The sequence below is a fragment of the Lathyrus oleraceus genome, chromosome 3 (genome assembly GCF_024323335.1).
Source record: "Lathyrus oleraceus cultivar Zhongwan6 chromosome 3, CAAS_Psat_ZW6_1.0, whole genome shotgun sequence".
NCBI lineage: Eukaryota > Viridiplantae > Streptophyta > Magnoliopsida > Fabales > Fabaceae > Lathyrus > Lathyrus oleraceus.
The window spans coordinates 148443183-148462905 of NC_066581.1; the positions used below are offsets into that span (position 1 = coordinate 148443183).

The following is a 19723-nucleotide window of genomic DNA, read 5'->3' on the forward strand; positions in this document are numbered from 1 at the left end:
GGAGGTATAGCTGGGGCTTGACTGGGAGCTTGACCTGGTGCGTATAAAGCATTATTACTCTTATATGAAAAATTAGGATGGTTCTTCCAGTTTGAGTTATAGGTATGCGAGTAGGGATTTCCTTGAGCATAGTTCACTTGCTCTGCTTGGATTCCTGTTAGGAGTTGACAATTTGTAGGAGTGTGACCTTGAATTCCACAGACTTCGCAATTTTGAGTTACGGCAACCACGGTGGCTGGAGGTGATACATTCAAACTTTCAATTTTCTGGGCAAGAGCATCCACTTTTGCATTAACATGATCAAGGCTACTTACCTCGTATATGCCCCTTTTGTTTGAGGTTTTTCTACCATTGTTCGGTCGCTTCCCCACTGATAATGGTTTTGGGCCATGCTCTCGATAAGTTGATAAGCGTCAGCGTAAGGTTTATCCATAAGCGCACCACCGGCGGCGGCGTCTATTGTTAACCTTGTGTTGTACAAGAGACCATTATAGAAGGTATGAATTACTAACCAGTCCTCTAAACCATGGTGTGGACAAAGTCTCATCATGTCTTTGTATCTTTCCCATGCTTCGAAAAGAGACTCGTTATCTTTCTGTTTAAATCCATTTATCTGGGCTCTTAACATAGTTGTTTTGCTTGGAGGAAAATATCGGGCAAGAAAGACTTTCTTCAACTCATTCCATGTGGTGACTGAGTTGGAAGGAAGAGACTGAAGCCATCTTCTAGCTTTATCTCTTAACGAGAAAGGAAAGAGACGAAGTCGAATTGCCTCTGAAGTGACACCATTAGCTTTAACAATATCAGCATATTGGACGAATACGGATAAATGAAGGTTTGGATCCTCGGTAGGATTTCCAGAAAATTGATTCTGTTGCACTGCCTGCAACAGCGAAGGTTTAAGTTCGAAGTTGTTTGCTTCGATTGCGGGTGGAGCAATACTCGAATGCGGCTCATCTTGCGATGGAGCGGCGTAATCTCGAAGAGCACGAGCTGGTTCTGCCATCTCGGGTATCGGCGAAGGAAGGAGATTTTTGAGATCATGAATTTCAATTGGAGGAAGATTGTTTGCAGCACGATACTCCCGAATTCGTCGTAAGACTCGGAGATATCGTTCAACGTCGTTGATTCGTAAGTAGTACGGTTCGCCTTGTGAGGGAGTGTGTGGCATACAAATCAACGAAAGACAAGGAAAAATAAAAATGTCTTAGTCTCTACAGCGTAACAGAAGAGTTACGATATCGACTAAATAAAAGTCCCCATCAACGGCGCCAAAAACTTGATCGCGACTTTATGAGTCTATTGGGGTATTAACTGCAAGTGCACAGTCTAATCGCGTAGTTTTAAAAGATATCAATCCCACAGGGACTTAATGAATCCATATACCGTTTTTCTAAGGTTACTTCGTAAAGCTAAGGCGGATGATACTTTGATGATTAGGGGGAAAAGTAAAACTAAAATTGGATCTAGATTAAATATCAAATAACACGGATATCGGTATGTAGTTCGTCGTAATTAGGGAATCAAGTCTTCGTTGGTTTCTTAGTTTTAAAATAAGTCTTTTCAGTAGACACTATTGATTAAAAGTCTTTTCTCAAACTCTCGCTCTGTTGAATCAGACTATGACTTTATATTAACGTACGCTCTCACTATTTAGTTAAATCTAAAATCACTTTTTGAAAGCAATGGAATCTATAGAAACTCTTTTTAAGAAAATACTAACCGTTTAAACACCCTCGTCTCAAACTCTCGCTCTGTTGACTTAGATTATATGATTAAACTTAAATGCTTAACTCTCGTCCTCACATTTAACTTTTAAAAATAATTTTTGAAAATGATTAGAATTTAATTAACTTTAAAAATTGCTCTCGCCCTGATTTAAAGTTAATGTCCAATTTACACTGTCCAGTTAAAAGGTCAAACCGTCGTTCTATTGATTTTAACTTCTTTATGTCTTTTACTCTCGTACAAAAACTTTGGTGTTAACCCTGTAAATTGAGACCAGAAAAAGAGTGACTATATTTTGAAATAAATTTAAACCAACTCAGTTTTGATTTCTTTATTCCGCTTACTTTACATACCGATATCTAAATTTATTTAGCCGGACATGCTAAACAAGCCTAAACAATAATTATGCTTAAATACAGCCATATCAGGCAAACAGTATAGATAAACAGCAGTACAAAGCATATATAAATTAAAACAATAAATTAATGAACTTGTAAAATTAATAGAAATCTTGGTTGTTCCCTAGCTTCGATGCTTGAACACTCCACCACAAACCGGTTGGATTTGTTCTTCACAATCTTCGATCAGACAGTAAAATCAAAACAAAGAAGTAAAATACTATGATCTAATGTAAGGTTAGATCCAGTAAAAGTTACATAATAGTTTCCCGTGTAGAAACTATTGTGAGAAAATTAATTGAATGCTTAGTAAATTAAGCCAGCTAAGAAAAGAAAATAAAATGCTAAGGAAATAAAAATGCTGAGAAAATGGAATGCTGGAAAATGTATTGCTGTAAAAACTTGCACGGCGAAAAGGAGAGGAACCCTCAATTGGATCCCTTAAGGTCTATTTATATTCATCCATAAAGTAACCGTTTCTTCCAAAGTCTCTTCAGTAGGTTTTCTAACGCGTCAGAGGAAAAATAGGAGAGAACGTGCTTCTGTTACGCGTCAAAGCCAAAAAATAGGAGTGGGGGTGTGACGTCCGTCACACCATGTGTTACGCTCGTAACACTAAGTAGAGGGGCGTGACGCTCGTCACACCATGTGTGGCGGTCGTCACAACGCTTTTCCTTGTAGTTGTGGGTTGGGCTTTAGTGGAATGCTTTTCCTAGAGAATCCTCTTTTTGCACCCCCTTTTCTTTCTTTTTCACATATGCTTCAAATAATGTTACCTGAAATAAATAGAAGGAAAATACCAAGTAATATCGAATAATATTAAATAAATCAAATCAAATAATAATATAATTTAATTAAATCGAGTCCAAAAATGTGATATTATTTCATGTTATCAAACATCTAGACCACCAGAGCACGAGTAGTCGTAGCAGTAGAAATCTCCATTGATTGACCCGATGAGCAGTCGTATGACCCTGGTACTTGACAAGCACAAGAAGCTTCTAAAACCGAGTCATGTTATCTACAAGATACAAGTTACACTCGTTACTAAAAAATGCATGAGGTGCCCCGGGTCCCCATACTCACCAAAGAGCCATTGCCTCTCTCCATGGTCGGGCGCATTTATAAACGCATAAGTATCAATATCTTTATTCCTTTATTGAGAATGAGGCACTTCTCCATGACCAAATCCTTCTTTGTAGTCAAGCCCTTGATACCAAGCACACATATCATCCTTCACTTTTACCTCCTCGTAGGATAGAGGACTTATCCTAGTATGGTAAGAAGAAAGGGGCTGACGGATGTGAACTCGAGACCAGTACTCGAAAAAAAATCTTGGAAGAACGAGTGAATCCAACTCGGGTCGAGGATGGACAGAAGGCGAAGTGAGCCTCAGGAGTAAAAGGTTTCACTAGCATGAAATGTTAAAGGAAATTACCCCAATCATTGGTAAAAGGATCAAACCAAAGAACATTGGGACGAAGGGAGATTAATTTTTGATCTTGGGCATCATCTCGAGAGGTGTGGGTCATGTAAAAGAGATAGAAAAATGGCTCCATGGAAGGTTTCCAAGATTTATGCTCGACACAAAGTTGGAACAACTTCATGTAAGCCCAAGTTCCAGGATGAAGTTATAAGGGGGAAACTCTCAGACGATTCATCACACCCACCTCGAAATCAAAAAGGGCATACATATTGTCAAACTGCTAAAAAGGAATTCATATAAATTAACAAAGCAACCCTCAAAAGAGTTGCATATCCTCTCATCTGGATCTACTAGAAGAACCTGTGGAACCTTATTTTGTGGATGATATGCTTTTAACAAGGAAAACAACTTTTAATGTTGAAAACTAATTAATGATGACAACTATGTCTTCTGAGAAGTCAAGCATAAGTGATTAAGCGGATAAAGATGAAAACCTAAGTATTAGGGTTGGATGGACTTGACTATCCGATGATGGAAACCAAGTGGAATATAAGCTCAATCCTCAAATCAAGTGAACTCAGCAAGTGTATACAAAATAAAGCATCTGACAAAGTCATAAAGTACAAGAAAGCCCTACCCTGATTAGTATGAGTGAATACTTTGTAAAACATGAGGGAATTATTGTAAAAGTGCAAGTGTATACAAACACAGTAAAACATATTTTCAAAGTGATTTTATAAACAAAATATCTTCAAAAATGTCTTGAAGTTGTGCCAGATGAGTTTGAAGCAATCAGAATAGCTATGGGTAAAGTTTTGTCTTTTCCAATTGATTAACACATTAACCTAATCGATTAGCTCAGTTTAAATTCTAGCTCTAAGCGATTAGGACAATATCTTAATGATGTGCAACAACTAGATATATTTTCTTTTCTTTTTTTGAACTTACAATCAATTATTATTGAGGTATCTAATTGTCCGGCATTAGGTCATAGTTGATTAGAAAGTCATAAAAAACATTAAAATAAATTTTCTTTTTGAGTCAACCTCTAGCCTATAAGAAGAGGTACATTCCCCCATTTCAAATCATCAAGAATCATGTTTTGACACTTCTCACTTTCTCCCTCTCTCTCTAAAATTTTCTTTTACTTTCTCTCACTAATATTTTAGCCGAAGTTCTTCTTCGAGAAAGTTCTTTTGTAAGTGAGGATAAATTGTAATTTTGGAAGGCTGCAATTTTAAGTTCACCAAAAAAATTTGGTTGAACATTTTATTAAGTTTTGTTTGGGTTAGAAGCTAAAACCGTAAAAGCTTTGATTTAGTAATTTTGTGATCAAACCCTTGTTTAAGTTCGAAGGTTCATACCGTGTCAAAAGCTTTTAATATGTTCTTGGTTATCCCATGGTAAAACCAATGTTAGGTTAAATTTTAACCCGATGTTAAAAGCTTGGATAAGGTTAGAGATTATCCAAGTACTAAAATCTCCCAGGTTATTGTTAGCCTGCGTAAAATCAACGTTTAAGGTTCATGAGCTCAACTTGTGATAAAAGCTTGCAAAGTTTGTTTAGAAGCTTGAAGACTAACCGCTCCAATATTATCATGAAAATAAGACTAACTTCTTTAATATACTGTATGTAAAGGATAGTAGCCGCTTCGATCCACCGTTTGGAAGGAAGTCTCACCGCTTCACTCCGCTGTCTATTGTTTGGTTGAAAGTCAACCTTACAAATTTAATTTTTCTTGTATAAGTAGGGTTTGTGAGTACAACCTACTAAAAGCTCTCAATTTTATTGGATAATATCAAGACCAATTCTTGGGGAGAGGAGTACATCTTTTTCTTATTTGACAGATTTTCTATAATTCTTGGTGTTCTTTCTTTCCCTTAACTATTTACTTTCTGTAATCATCTTTCTGCTGCTTAATATTTAAACTATTGTTTAAAATGATTTTAAACTCTACTTTTAATTTACAAGGTTTTTCAAAACTATGTTTTTATGAACCACACAATTCACCCCCTCTTGTGTGTGAAGTCACATATCCAAACGAACCAACCAATCCGATATGTTTTCAACAGTAGTATGAGCATTGGTTATAACTATAACAATGTACAAAGTGGAATAAGTTCTTATCACTTCAATGGCCACCCAATGGTATTTTCTGGGCTTACCTGGATAAACTAGCCAAAGCCCATTTAGGGCCAGTTCATCAACTGTAAAGTGATCATCAGGTTTGATCCAAGATAAATCATTAGACTTTCCCCGTTCCTCCAAATGACTCACAATTTCAGCATCACTAGGCCGATGATCATTCATCCCCAATAGTTCCGGACAAAGCTAATGGCACGTAATCTCCTTTACCAGGTAGTCTTTATGTCTCCCTCATTCAAGAAAGTGGAAACATAGGTTTCTCGATATGATCCTCACCATCGTCAGTCTTCCCTGAAAGTTGAGCCTCTAAAGAATCAATAGAAGAAGATCTTTAAGAAAAGAAGTCCCCAGACACTCCTTCCATTTTGAAATCATCAATCAGAGATATGATCTCTGATTCAAAATCCCCATTGTCAAAATAAAGAGAATATGATTTAGATTCCATTCCCCTTTTTGAAGAGGAAGAAGTGTTACCTTCTGAATCACTCTCTATGATAATAAGGTTATAACTCATTTTAACAAAGAGATGGTAAATGCTTGAACAAAAAATATGGATTTTAAGGAAGGTACCTCAAAGTGTAAGGTCAAGGGCAGTGAAATAAAGGAGAAGGTTGAAGGTTGGAACTTTGAATTCGTAATGGCAGTTACTTTAGGAAAAATGCTCTTATAGAATATGGAAAGACTCAAAGGGAATAAGGGAAATTAAATCTAATAGGTTGCAAGAATTCCCCAAAATTTTCTCTTCCATTATATAGGCAAAGACAATCTGACATATCAGATTGAAAGTAAGAAGCAAGTGCAAACTAACAGCCAGATTTCACCTTGAAATTATCTTCTTTGCAGGATACATGTTAGACACAATGTTTGGGATAATGTGTATAACGTTCTTATAACATATTAATAGATACAAGTAAATAAATCATAAAGCAATAAAGAACACAAAATATTGTTAACCCAGTTCGGTGCAACATCACCTGCGTTTGAGGGACTTTCAACCCAATAAAGGAAATCCACTCTTAATAGTATTATTACAAATAGTCTTAGATGAATAACCCTTGTTCAATGCATCTCTTCCTAATACTACATGTGTCTTTCTATTTAGGACTCCCCCTAAATATGAGAGCGCCTCTCACTTTCTCTTAGTTACTAACCCTAGCTATCAATGCTTACAATAAGTTTATAAAATGTTGAATTACAACTCAACTAACAAATTACCTATATGCCTTAGATTTGAAACATAAGCTTTATAGAAGTGCACAAGTAACAATAAGTACAAAGACTTAAATATCAAACTCTAACACACTAGATCTTCAATTATTTCACACCCGATCTTGTTAGGAATGAGTCTTCTTATATAGCAAATATCAGTTGGGCCTGGGAATCTGAATTGAAACCAAACAAATTTGATTTTGATGAAGATTTGATTTTGATACAAATTTGATTTTCTATACATTAAAGTCCACCAAGATATTTGATCTCATTTTATTTTATTTTATTTTTAGCCAATCTTCCATAAAAATCATATTTCTAAAAGATACAACTCATAAAATGAAAAATCTCCTTGGAATTAACATAATCACGCTCAGACTTACTCATGAACAATGGCTTACAGACTGAGGCTATATTATGCGCACATGCCGGAATATCTTGTCCCACATGATTCCTCTTCACAACATCTAAGGCTTTAGTGAAAATGTATCTTGGTTGCTTTTCAGTCGCTACATGCTCAATGTTTGCAATTTTATCTTCCACAAGTTCCCTGATGAAATGGTGATGAATGTCAATTGCTTGGTTCGATTGTGTTGAGCAAGATTCTTTAAAATATTAATAGCACTTAATTTATCGTAATATAATGTCATGAAATCATGTTCGACATTGTAATTCTTCAAAATATATTTCATCCAGAGCAATTGGGTGCAACTTTTTCTTGCTGAACTAATATATTACGTTGTTGCCAAGAAAGAAACATCCACCAGATATGCTTTTTTTATCATCATCACTTCCATCCTAATCAACATCACAATACCCTTATAGTATTGAGTTAGTATCATTATAATAGATAATACCATAATCACAAGTTCCATTTATGTATTCCATGTTTCTCTTCACTTAAGTGAGATGACTAGCATCCGGTTTAGCTTGGTATCTAACACAAACACCTACAATAAATGTGATGTCAGATCTGCTTGATGTGAGATATATCAAACAACTAATCATGTTTTGTATATACTTTGATCAACATTAACACCATTATCATCTCTAAATAATTTCACATGTGTTACAGTAAGATTTCTCTTATGACTTGCCTTATCAAGCCCAAACTTCTTCACTATAATATTTATATACCTGCTTTGAGAAATAATGGTGATGTTTTCCATTTGCTTTACTTGTAGACCAAGAAAGTAAGTGAGTTATCTTACAAGACTCGTCTCAAATTCAGATTACATTTGTTGGGAAAATTGTTCCACCATCTTGTTTGACATTCCACCAAAGACAATGTCATCAACATAAATTTGAGCTACCATGAGTTTTCCTCTTTTATTCTTCAGAAATAAGGTTTTTTCTATTCCACCTCTATTGTATCCATTATTGATTAGGAACTCAGTTAATCTTTCATACCAAACTATTGGAGCTTACTTTAACCCATAAAGAGCTTTCTTCAACTTGTACACATGATTTGGAAAGCTAGGATCAACGATCCCTTTGGTTACTTTAATAGACTTCTTCATTCAGATACCCATTCAAGAATTCACTTTTAACATCCATTTGGTATAATATGAATTTAAACATACAGGAGACTCCTATTAACAATCTAATGGACTCAAGGTGAGCAACTAGAGAAAATGTCTCATAGAAGTTTACTCCTCCTATTTGTGTGTACCCTTGAGCAACTAAATAATCCTTATTTCTTGTTACATTACAACTTTCATCATATTTGTTCTTATAATTCCATTTGGTACCAATGACATTCACATATTCAGGTCTTGGAACTAATTCCTATACTTTATTTATTCTGAAATGACACAGTTCCTCTTGCATATCATTTATTCATAATTCATCCGCAAAATATTCCTTATTGTTCTTAGCTTCAGTCTTGGAAATGAAACAAGAGTTGGAAATCATATCTCTGGATCTGGTGGTGACTCTTTCATTCAGATTTTTTATGATTTTTTAATATGGTGATCCTTCTGAATTTTGATTGATGGTCCCTTGTTGGTTCGAGGATTTTCAAAATTTAAGCTTCTAGATTAAATGCCAGACTCCTTAGGTGGGATATCTGTTGGGACATCTATCTATTGAGGGGATACATCATCTTCATCTACAACCTCTTTCTTCTCTTTATGGGAATCATCAATGACAACATTTATTTATTCTATCATCGTTTTGGTATGAGTGTTATATACCCCACATGCCCTGCTGTTGTTGGAGTAGCCTAGGAATATTCATTTGTCACTCTTGGGATATATCTTTCTTCTTTTATTATAATCTTCCAAGATATAACACTTGTTACCAAAGACATGAAAGTGTTTGACATTTGACTTTCTCCCTTTCCAAAGCTCATACTAAGTTACCTTGGTTCCATATCTTATGGTCACATGATTATGAGTGTGACAACACTGTGTTCATGGCTTCAGCCCTAAAATAGTAAGGTAGATTCTTAGCATGAAACATGACTCTAGCTGTCTCTTCTAAGGTTCTATTTTTGCACTCAACCACTCCATTATGTTGAGGTGTGATAGGTGCTAAAAATTCACAACCAATCCCCTTAGAGGAGGAAAACTCAGAGAACTTGGAGTTTTCATTTTTTTCCCCAATGGTCACTCCTTATTCTAACTATCTCATTCCCTTTTTTATTTGTAGACGTTGGCATGGCTCTTTGAAAGCATCAAAATTGTCATATTTTTATTTAATAAAGTTGATCCAAGTGTATCTTGAGAAATCATCCACACACATGAATACATATCTTTTTCCATTCAGGCTTTCCACTTGCATAGGCCCCATGAGGTCCATATGTAGTAACTCCAGAACTTTAAAGGTGTTAAGATGTTAGAGCTTCTTACGAGACATCTTGGTTTCTTACCTATTTGGTAGTCTCCACAAATTTTTCCTTATTCAATCTTGAGTTTTTGTAATCCCTTGATAGCTTCTTCAAATATGACATTCTTCATGCTCTTGGTGCCATAAATTGGTCTTATCTACCTTCGATATCAAGCATGTTGATGGCTGATTCTTGTTTTGGGATATCCACATATAAAAGTTTTCTTTGGACCTTGAACCTTTCATTAACACTTCTTGATATTTGTTGGTAATAGTGCATTCTCGTTGAAGTTCACATTCAAACCTTGATCACATAGATGACTGATACTGATCAAGTTAATGGTTTGTTCTTCTACCAGTAACACATCATCAAAGCTGATGAAAAAAGCTACACGTGTGCTTATTATGATGCCTTCCTTTTATTAAAGCTCCTTGTTGTCTTTAAAATGTTGGGATAGTTTGGTGGAAATTTCATTAGCTTCAGTTTTGACATTATTTTGTGCCTTTTCAAGATCAAACAATTATCGTAAAAGTCATTTTATCTTGAGTATTTGCATCAAAGTCGTTTGTTTCTCATAATACTCCATCTGTTTCATATTATAAATAAATTTTACCTTTTGAGATTCATTATATAATTGATATATCTGATCTATATATAAATCAGATACATCAATTATTCAATGAACCTAAAAAGTTCTACTTTGTTTATAAAACAGAACAAAAGAAAAATGAAGTACTTATATGTGATTAAGGATTCCATAACTATTTCCGACCCCATAAACTCACAGTGAATTCCATTCGTGAAAGTTGAGGCTTATTATTGATAAGGGATCACGACAGAACCGTCTTTGAGGGTGTGAAAGGAGGACTACTATCCAAAGCCTCAAATTTTTTAGGGTTACACTAAAGCTAAATAAGGCCTCACAAAATATTTGTCAAATTAAATTGTGATTAAATAGGACCCCTATTTATTTTCCCTTGTTAAACTATGACTAATCTATACATAGCCTCTCAAAACTTGAGACGACTCTGGACCACGGTAAGCCAAATAGTATTATACACTAAATAAATAGATAATTTATCAAATGCAATAAAAGCTTCATAGATGATTTTAGTATTTTAGAGACAACTGGGATAAATTTATCAACAAAATATTTAATTTTAATAATAGTTTATTAGTCGAAGGAGCTCACACATGCAGGTTAAAAAATATCTCTTTTAGCTCTTTAGAAATGTTCAGCATCCTAAAATTGTCATAACTAGAAACTTTTAATGGTGGAAGGAGGACTACCATACCATACCATATATGATTGAGAATATTGAACAAGGTACATCCAATAGTATACGAATTTTATAAAAAAAGGATACACCATCATTTCTTCTTGAGTATCATCGACAACACGCTTACCATCTGCGACCTTTATAATGGAAAAATCAAAACCGATATGACAATTTCTAGAACAAAATAAAGGAAGCAATGAATAATACTATTTTATTCTAAATTTGAACACTGCATAATACAATAGATGTGAAATAGATATATGTAGTTATGTGCAACGACTACATAATTGCAGATTGATAAATCCATATTTACGTAATGTAAAGAGAGAAGCTCTGCTATGTTTTACTTGTTATCCTTTCTTGATGACAAGATAGAAACATGCCTTAGATGATGAAGGGTAGACTAAAGTAAATCATAGAAAATATTCAGGGTTTAGAAGTAGGTGGGATACGGAGTGCAAACTCATAAGGAAGGAATATAAGGTGTCTACGTCCATTTTTTTTACCGAGTATCCAGAACATCTGGGTGCGAAATATTTCTACAAGTTGTTTGAAGAATTCAGTGAGATTGATGAGGTTGTTATTCCACCCAATAGGGACAGGAGGGGTAAGAAGTACGACTTCGTTCATTTCCTTGAGGTTAGAGATGAGATAAGCTTAGTTTTGAAGTGGGATAACTTGATAATAGAAGGGAGGAAGTTATTTGCAAATATCCCTAGGTTTTAGAGGGCTGTTGAGGGTGTTTTTTCTTCAGACAAGGTTAAAGCAATGAGTTATCGAGGAGGAGAAAGTTTTTCCAAGAATCAAGCGAAGCTTCCTATATACAACTTATCTACAAGCCTTTTTTTGCTAAATGGAGGTCATATGCAGATGCCATGCGCGATTCCAACTACGTGAATGGTGATTCCTCCTTCTCTTCTAAGCCTTCGGTTCAACTTGCTTTTGATGTTAGGAATGAGGAGACAAAGAGGTTTGAGAAAGCTTATGTTGGGAAGGTGTTGGAACCAGGATCTACGTATAACATTCACAGGATTTTCCATTCAAAAGTTTATTTTACGCTTAAGGTGACTCATTTGGGTGTTAATCTTTTCCTTCTTAAAGAAGATGTTGAAGGTGAACTTGAAGCTTTGGTTTTTGTCGAGGCGAAATATTGGCTTAGTCAGTGGTTCTCAGAAGTTAGGTTGTGGTAAGAAAATAACGTTGACTCATAGAGGTTAACGTGGTTGAGGTGCTATGGAATTCCCGTTCATGCTTGGACCATCTCTTTCTTCATTTTCTTATCTTCCAAGGTTGGCAAACATGTCTGTTGTGATGAGAATGTGTATGATTTCTCAAAGATGGATGTCGCGATCATTATGGTAAGGACTTCGTGTGGTATGCTGATTAACGAGGTATTCAATGTGAGGGTTAACAAAGTGTCCTTTAGAGTTAGAGTGGTGGAAGAAACACTTGGGCCCTCCACTAGATTGGCGAAGAAAAAAGTCTCTTCTACCTCTTCAGAAGATAGCTTTTTGTTTTCACAAGAGCGTCCTTCTTGAGAGGATTTCATAGGAAGGTAGACGGTGAAGAGGAAGACGAAGAAGAAGGTTCTCAAGGCTACTTTAGTGATGGGATATCTCAGAAGATCTTTGAGTAAAAAGGATTATTTTTTTTAGATGAAGTTGGCATGGATAAAGGTGTTTTAGCATTGGAAAATAAATTTGTAGGTTTGGATGTCAGCGATGTAGGGGTTAGCTCTGTTGTTCCAAGTGTCAGTGATAAGGCTAATTCTCCTAGGCTTTTAAAAAAAGGTGTTAAGTCAAAGGTTTTGTTGGGACTCTCTGAGGATTTGGCATCTGGTGAGGATTTATCGGCCCATAATGAGAATCCCATTGTTAGTTTTACTGGTTTGGTTCAGGAGCAATGGGTAAAACAATTGTAAGGGAATAATGGATGTTTCTTTAGATAGTACTTCAGCGAAGAAAGAGAATCATGCAATTGGATCCGGGGATATTGGTAATTTTCTCCCTCTGTTCCGGTGGTTACTTCGCCAACATTTGTTGCAAATTCCCTTTCTCAGTCTTTAGTTAAGAGTTTCAGAAACTCTTCTCTGTCCTTATGAAGCCAATGGAGAATTCTTCATCAATCTCTATCTCATAAGTATAATTAGTAGGTCTCTAAGTCAGAGGATTCTTATCCCATGTGTTTTTCAGTTACTGACTTAGAGGTCAATCAAGACAACACGAGGTTTTGGGAAAATATGGATTCCAAGGTTTCGTAGAAAGTATGGGAGATCATTTATTCTATTGGCATCTCTGGAGAAGGTAGGAAAGAATATTACAAGGATGAAATTAGGAAGATGGAGGAAAGGGACAAATATGGCAAGGATAAGAGGGAGAAAGTTAAAATTATTTCTCAATGAATGTTTTATATTATAATATCAGAGGGGGGTGTAGTCAAGAGAGAAAGAGTAGCTCATCTAATTCAATCTGGAAAGGTGGATGTTTACTTTATTCAATAAACTAAGGTGGATTCTCTGAACTCTATTCTTGCTGCCTCTTTATGGGGAAGTTTGGAGGTGGAGTCGTCAGAGTCATGAACTATAAGGACGGAAGGTGGTGTTGCAATTCTTTGGAGTAAGGATTTTCTTAATATCTCATTTAGCTTCAGGGGAAATGGTTTCTGGGGGTCAATGTTGTTTGGAGGGGACAAAAGATCTTCTTTGTTAACGTTTACTCTCCTTGTCGTTATGATCTCAAGAAGATATTATGAAGGGACTTGCTGGTTTAAAAGGGAAAGTTCAGTAGGGGGAGTGGATAATTGGGGGGGGGGGGGGGGGGGGGACTTTAATGATGTGGCTTACTATGAATAAAGGAAAGGTGCGGTTGAAGGGGGTAGAGGTAGGGAGATGGTGGACTTCTGTCGGATCATTGAGGAACTGAATTGTGTGGATGTTCCTGTTATAGGTGATTGTTTCACTTGGTTTAATATGGCAGGATCTTCCATGAGTAGATTGGATAGATTTATGATCTCATAGAATTTGATTGTTAGTTGGAATATTGCTGGCCAGTTTGTTGGTAACAGGGATATTTCCGATCATTATCCTGTTTGGTTAAAAGCTAGCAGTGAGAATTGAGGTCCAAAGCCTTTCAGATTCAACAAATGTTGGCTTAATCATAAAGAGTTTGCGAGGTTTATCAAGGAAGAATGGAAGTCTTACAAGGTTTTGGGAAGAGGTGATTTTGTTTTAAAAGAAAAGCTGAGGATGTTGAAGCTTAGCTTGAAGAAGTGGAATGTTTTGGTTTTCAGATAGACTGATCTAAAGGTGGAAGAAGTGGTGAAAGAGTTGAATGAGCTTGACTTTCAGGCTTGTAAATCAGTAGTGTTTCCTAAAGGTGATTTGGCTAAAAAGAGGGATCTTGCTTCAAAAGCGGTTTGGAACCTCTCAACTTAAAGGAGAGTTTTTTCAGAAATAAGCCGAGAGTGTTGTGGTTGAATGAAGGAGATAGAAATTATAACTTTTTTGACAGGTTTATGAGAGTAAGGTTAAGAAGGAATCACATCTCATTTGTTAATACCTCAACTGGTACGAAGGAGTCTATGGAAGAAGTCAAAAGTGAGGTTCGGAATTTTTTCGAGGCTAACTTTTGAGAGGAGTATAGTTAGAGACTTGTACTCAGTGGTATAGAGATGGGTTGTCTTTCTGAATTTGAATGTAAGATCCTTGAGGCAGAGTTTTTTGGAAGAGGAAGTTAAGGCTGTAGTTTGGAGTTATAACGACTTTAAAAGCCTAGGGCCTGATGGCTTTAGCTTAAGTGTTTTGCAAAATTACTGGGAGAATGTCAAAAAGGACGTTGTAACGTTTGTTTCATAGTTCTACTCCAAATCCACTCAGTCCAAGGCGATAATAACTCGTTCATCTCGCTAGTCCCTAAGATCCGTAATCCGCAATTCTTGGTAAACTGTAGACGTATTTGTCTGGTTAGCCTTTCAGAAGATTTTGTCCAAGATTCTAGCCTTTAGATTGAATAAGGTTATTAGGATTTTCATTTCAATTGAGCAATATCTTTTTATCTATTGAAGGAGTATGTATGATGGTGTCTTCGTGGTAAATGAAATTTTGGACCTTGCCAAACGTACTAATAGGGAGTGTTTAGTTTTCAAAATTGACTTTGAAAGAGCTTATGGTTGTGTAAGTTGGAGTTTATTAAGGTTTGTATTGAGAAGGTTGAATTTCTATGATAAGTGGCTTAAATGGATGAAGAATCTTGTGTTCAAAGGTTCTCTATCGATTCTCGTGAATGGTAGTGCCTCCAATGACTTTTAGCTGGGAAAGGGTTTGAGGAAAGGAGACCCCATGTCCCATTTTCCATTTATCATCGTTATGGAAGGTCTTACTAGGCTTATTAAGAAGGCAATGGAGAAGAATTTGTTCAAAGGGTCTTCGGTGAATGGAACTGTTTCTTATGATGTTGTGCAGTTTGCAAATGATACTTTCATTGTTGGAGAGGGTAATTGGGGTAATCTTTGGTGCATTAAGGCTCTTATCATAGGGTTTGAATTGGTGTCGGGGTTGAGCATTAACTTCTTCAAAAGTAGCATTTGTGGGGTAAATCTGAAACCTGAGTTCTTGGAAGCGGCTTCTGCTCTTCGGCATTGCAGAATTCACTCTCTTCCATTTAAGTTTCTGGGAATTATGGTGGGTGATAGTCTGAGGAAAAGTAAGTCTTGGAAATTTGTTTTTGATCACTTGAGCAATAGATCATATGTGTGGAAAGGTAGAAATTTGTCGGTAGGAGGTAGAGCGGTTTTGATTAATTCAGTGCTCAACACATTATCGGTTTTCTCATTGTCTTTCTATAAGGCTCATGCGGTGGTCATTAAGGAAATTGTCAAAATCTAAAGCAAGTTTATATGGGGTGGGACTTCTAATCTCAAGCACATTCATTCGATAAGTTGAAAGGCGGTGTGTTTACCGAAAGATATGGATGGATTGGGTATAAAGGGCATTGCTTCTTTTAACATGTTTCTCCTATTGAATTGGAAATGGAGGTTTATCACAGATGGGTGGGCTTTATGGAAAGGAATTTTGGAGCTAGATATTTGTCTCCATTGTCTAACTTAGTTATGACTGTTTTGTGCAATGACGGGGTTGGAGGGCGTAAAAACGACTCTATTTTAAGGAGGGATATCATAACTTTGGGGTTTGATAAGGAGAAGTCTTTGCATAAGTTTTTTTGGTAATATCATCGACACATTTGGATATGGAAGGATAATTTCTTTTTGGCATTGTAAGTGGTTGGCTAACCAATCTTTGAAGGAAGCTTTTCCCAATATGTTCCTTCTTTTTCTGAATCGTAAGAACAATGTGGCTGAGCGAAGGTTCTGGTGTTGAGCTACTTGGAATTGGACGGTGACTCCTCCTTCCCTAATTCCTGGTTTGGAGATGTGTCGTGATTTAGTGGACCTTGAGTCCTTTCTGTCAGAGAAGACACCTGTTGCTGGGCGGATGGATAATTTTACGTGACTTTCAAACACTTCAGATGATTTTTCTATTAGCTCTTGTTATGAGCTATTGTCCATTGGCATACATCAATGCGGTTTCAAAGGAGAGGTTATTATGGATTTAAAGGAAATGTGGAGTTCCATAATTCCATCTAATATTCAGATTTTTTAATGGAGGCTTTTATTGGACAGGTTGGCTACGAAGGATCAACTGTTGAAGAGAGGAGTTAATTTTGGAGGTAACGACCAGGTTTGTGTTATATGCAATTACTTTGTTGAAACAACTAACCATCTCTTTTTGGAGTGCGCTTGTGCGGTTAATGTTTGGAAGGGAGTGAAAAGGTGGTTGGGGTTGGAGTTGGTGACATCCTCAAGTGTGTAGATTTTTTCATTTGTTTCTCTAGTTTGTTGCGTAAAGAGGTTGTGAATGTGTTTGGGAACATTATTTGGTATTTATATGTGTGGTCTTTGTGAATTGGTAGAAACAACTGTATATTTAGAAGTATGGACTTTAATGTAGAGGATTCAATTAACTCAGTCATTTTCCGTTCTTGGAGATGGTTGTGCTCTGAATCAAGTTCTTATTTTTCTTGTGCTTATTTTGATTGATTTTCTTCTCTTGTTAGCTGTCTTAAGTGGATGAAGCTGTTTGTAAGGGCTTGAGTACCCCTTATACTTTGTTTGTTAATTTCATTACCTATTAAAAAAAATATACAATGATAAGTTTCCTATTTTGTTGATGCTACTTTTTAATTCTCCAATAGCCATGCTCAACATAATTGCAGTTCAATCCCTAAACAATGACACATTTCTTATTTTGTTTGAATTATAATTTAATCATTAAACGAATCTCCATAATTATGAAAATTCTATTTGTGGTAGTTTTGGATCCTATATTATTATAATTAATGTCCAATGACATATGTGTAATTGCTAATACCTTCCCTTAAATGACGTCGAGGATGAAGGTAAAGTTTCAACTGGAAGAGCATGAGAATATACTTTATTGATGGTCATTTCAAGAGCACTAGTATTGTCACAATAAAGTATTAAAGGGGAGACAAGAGTAATGTGTAGGTATTTTAGGATGAAAACCAATTATGTGAGTTCAATTGTAGTGTTTTCCATAACCCTATATTCAGTGTCAGTTCTAGAACCGGAGACTGAGTAATATTTCTTTGTGCACCAAGAGATAAGGTTTCCTCCCAGGAACATACAACTTACAGTGGTAGATCTTTGAGTGGTAGAACAACTTGCCCAACCTGCATTAGAAAAAGTAAAAAGATAGTATTGGAAGTAAAACAAAGACCAACCTTAATAATATCTCATTTAACATATGGTGTAAAGGTTCCAAATCCTGCATGAAAAATTCATAATGCAGGAGTTGATTTAAGTCTCAAACTAGAAGAAAAAAAACTAGATCACGTATGAAGATACCAAATGCATCAAGTAGAAAATTTAAAGAACCTACAACATGGTGTAAAATAAGAAAATAAATAAATTGATCAAACTAGACTTGAGGTGATTGTTTAAGGCCACAAAGAGCCTTTTGGAGCTTGAAAACATGATTTGGTTATTAAGAATAAAGTTGCCAAGATTTTGTTCCATGTATATATTTTCCAAAAGCACATCATGCAAAAAGACATTTTTTACATCCTTTTTCATATCTTTTATCTTTGAATCAAACTATAAGTCCATGCAAGACAATAAGGTTTGCAAACTTGTTCTGTTACCAGAAGGTGTGAAACTCATTGGTTGCAAATGGATTTTTAAGACCATACGAGATTCTAATGGTAGTGTGGAGAGTTATAAAGCTCGTTTTGTGGATAAGGGTTATACCCAAAAGGAAAGGATCGAGTTTAAAGATACTTTCTCTCTGGTTTCATCAAAAGACTCTTTTAATAGAATCATGGCATTTGTTGTACATTATGATTTGGAACTCCATCATATGGATGTCAAGAAGGATTTTCTCATTGGCAACATTGATGAAGCAATTTATATGGTGCAACCAGAAAACTTTGTGTTAGAAGACTCAAAGAATATGGTTTCCAAATTGAAAAAATTAGTTTATGGACTAAAGCATGTGTCTAGCCAGTGGTACCACAAGTTTCATAAAGTAATTCTCTCATTTGGTTTTGAGGTGAACGTTAACGAGGATTATGTGTATCAAAAATTCAGTGGGAGCAAATACATATTATTAATCCTGTATGTTGATGACATACTACTTGCCACTTATGATATATGATGATATACGAAATCAAGAAATTTATATCAAGAAAATTAAAAATGAATGATCTTAGTGACACCTCCTTTGTATTAGGAACTCAGATACACCGAGAAAGATCTTGAGGTATTATAGGGTTGTCACAAAAGAGATATATCGATAAGATACTTAAAATGTTTGACATGTAGGATTGTAAACTAGAGGATACTCTAGTTTCTAAGGGAGACAAATTTAGTTTCATCTAGTGACCAAAAGGAAATTTAAAAAGTCAAGAAATGCAAAAGATTCCTTATGCGTCAGTTGTAGGGAGTCTGATGCATGCTCAAGTATGTATGCGTCAGGGTATTGCGTTCATACTTGGGATGTTAGGTAGATATTTCTAGGAATGGATCATTGGAAAGAAGCCAAAAGGGTCGTGAGGTATTTAAAGAGAACAAAAGAATATATGTTCACATATAAGAGGTCAAACCAATTCAAGATCACTAGATATTCTGACTCTGATTTTGTTGGATGCCAAGATAACAAAATATCCACTTCGAGCTATATCTACATGTTGGCCAGTGGTGCAACTTCTTGGCGCAATGCCAAGAAAACTCTCATTACTTCATCCATCATAGCAGCATAATTTATAACATGCTTTGAGCCATCCAACCATGAGATTTGGTTGAGAAAATTTATCACTGGACTGCGAATTATGGAATCGAAAGACCACTGAAGTTATACTGTGACAATAAATCAGTCATCCTAAATTGCAACAATAATAGGAATTCGGCCAAGTTAAAACATATTGACATCAAGTTCCTATCTATTAAGGAAATGGTGCAAAGTAGACAGATTTCCATAGAACATTTAGGGACGAACTCTATGATATCAGATGCTCTTGCAAAAGGTCTTCCACTCAAGGTCTTTCATGACCACATTGCTCACATGGGTGTTTTATGGTTTGAGGAATATTTGATTTTTGGGGAGTTAGTCATTTATAAATTTTATGTTCTACG

The 19723-nt window shown here is 35.8% G+C and overlaps 1 protein-coding gene and 1 non-coding gene across 2 annotated transcripts; both read left to right on the forward strand.

Annotated features, from left to right (window-relative positions):
* The first annotated feature begins 521 nt into the window (after positions 1 to 521).
* LOC127133311 (small nucleolar RNA R71) lies at positions 522 to 628 on the forward strand. Its single transcript, XR_007807296.1, has one exon. It is a non-coding gene; the product is annotated as a small nucleolar RNA R71 (small nucleolar RNA).
* Positions 629 to 15380: 14752 nt separating this feature from the next.
* Positions 15381 to 15899, forward strand: LOC127130118 (uncharacterized). The gene has a single exon (XM_051059183.1). It carries the CDS (start codon positions 15381 to 15383, stop codon positions 15897 to 15899), a length of 519 nt encoding a protein of 172 aa, XP_050915140.1.
* Positions 15900 to 19723: the final 3824 nt, after the last annotated feature.

What these genes read in the sequence shown, in the direction of transcription:
- LOC127130118 (XM_051059183.1), top strand. Translation starts at nt 15,381, where the DNA reads ATGGAAGGTCTTACTAGGCTTATTAAGAAGGCAATGGAGAAGAATTTG.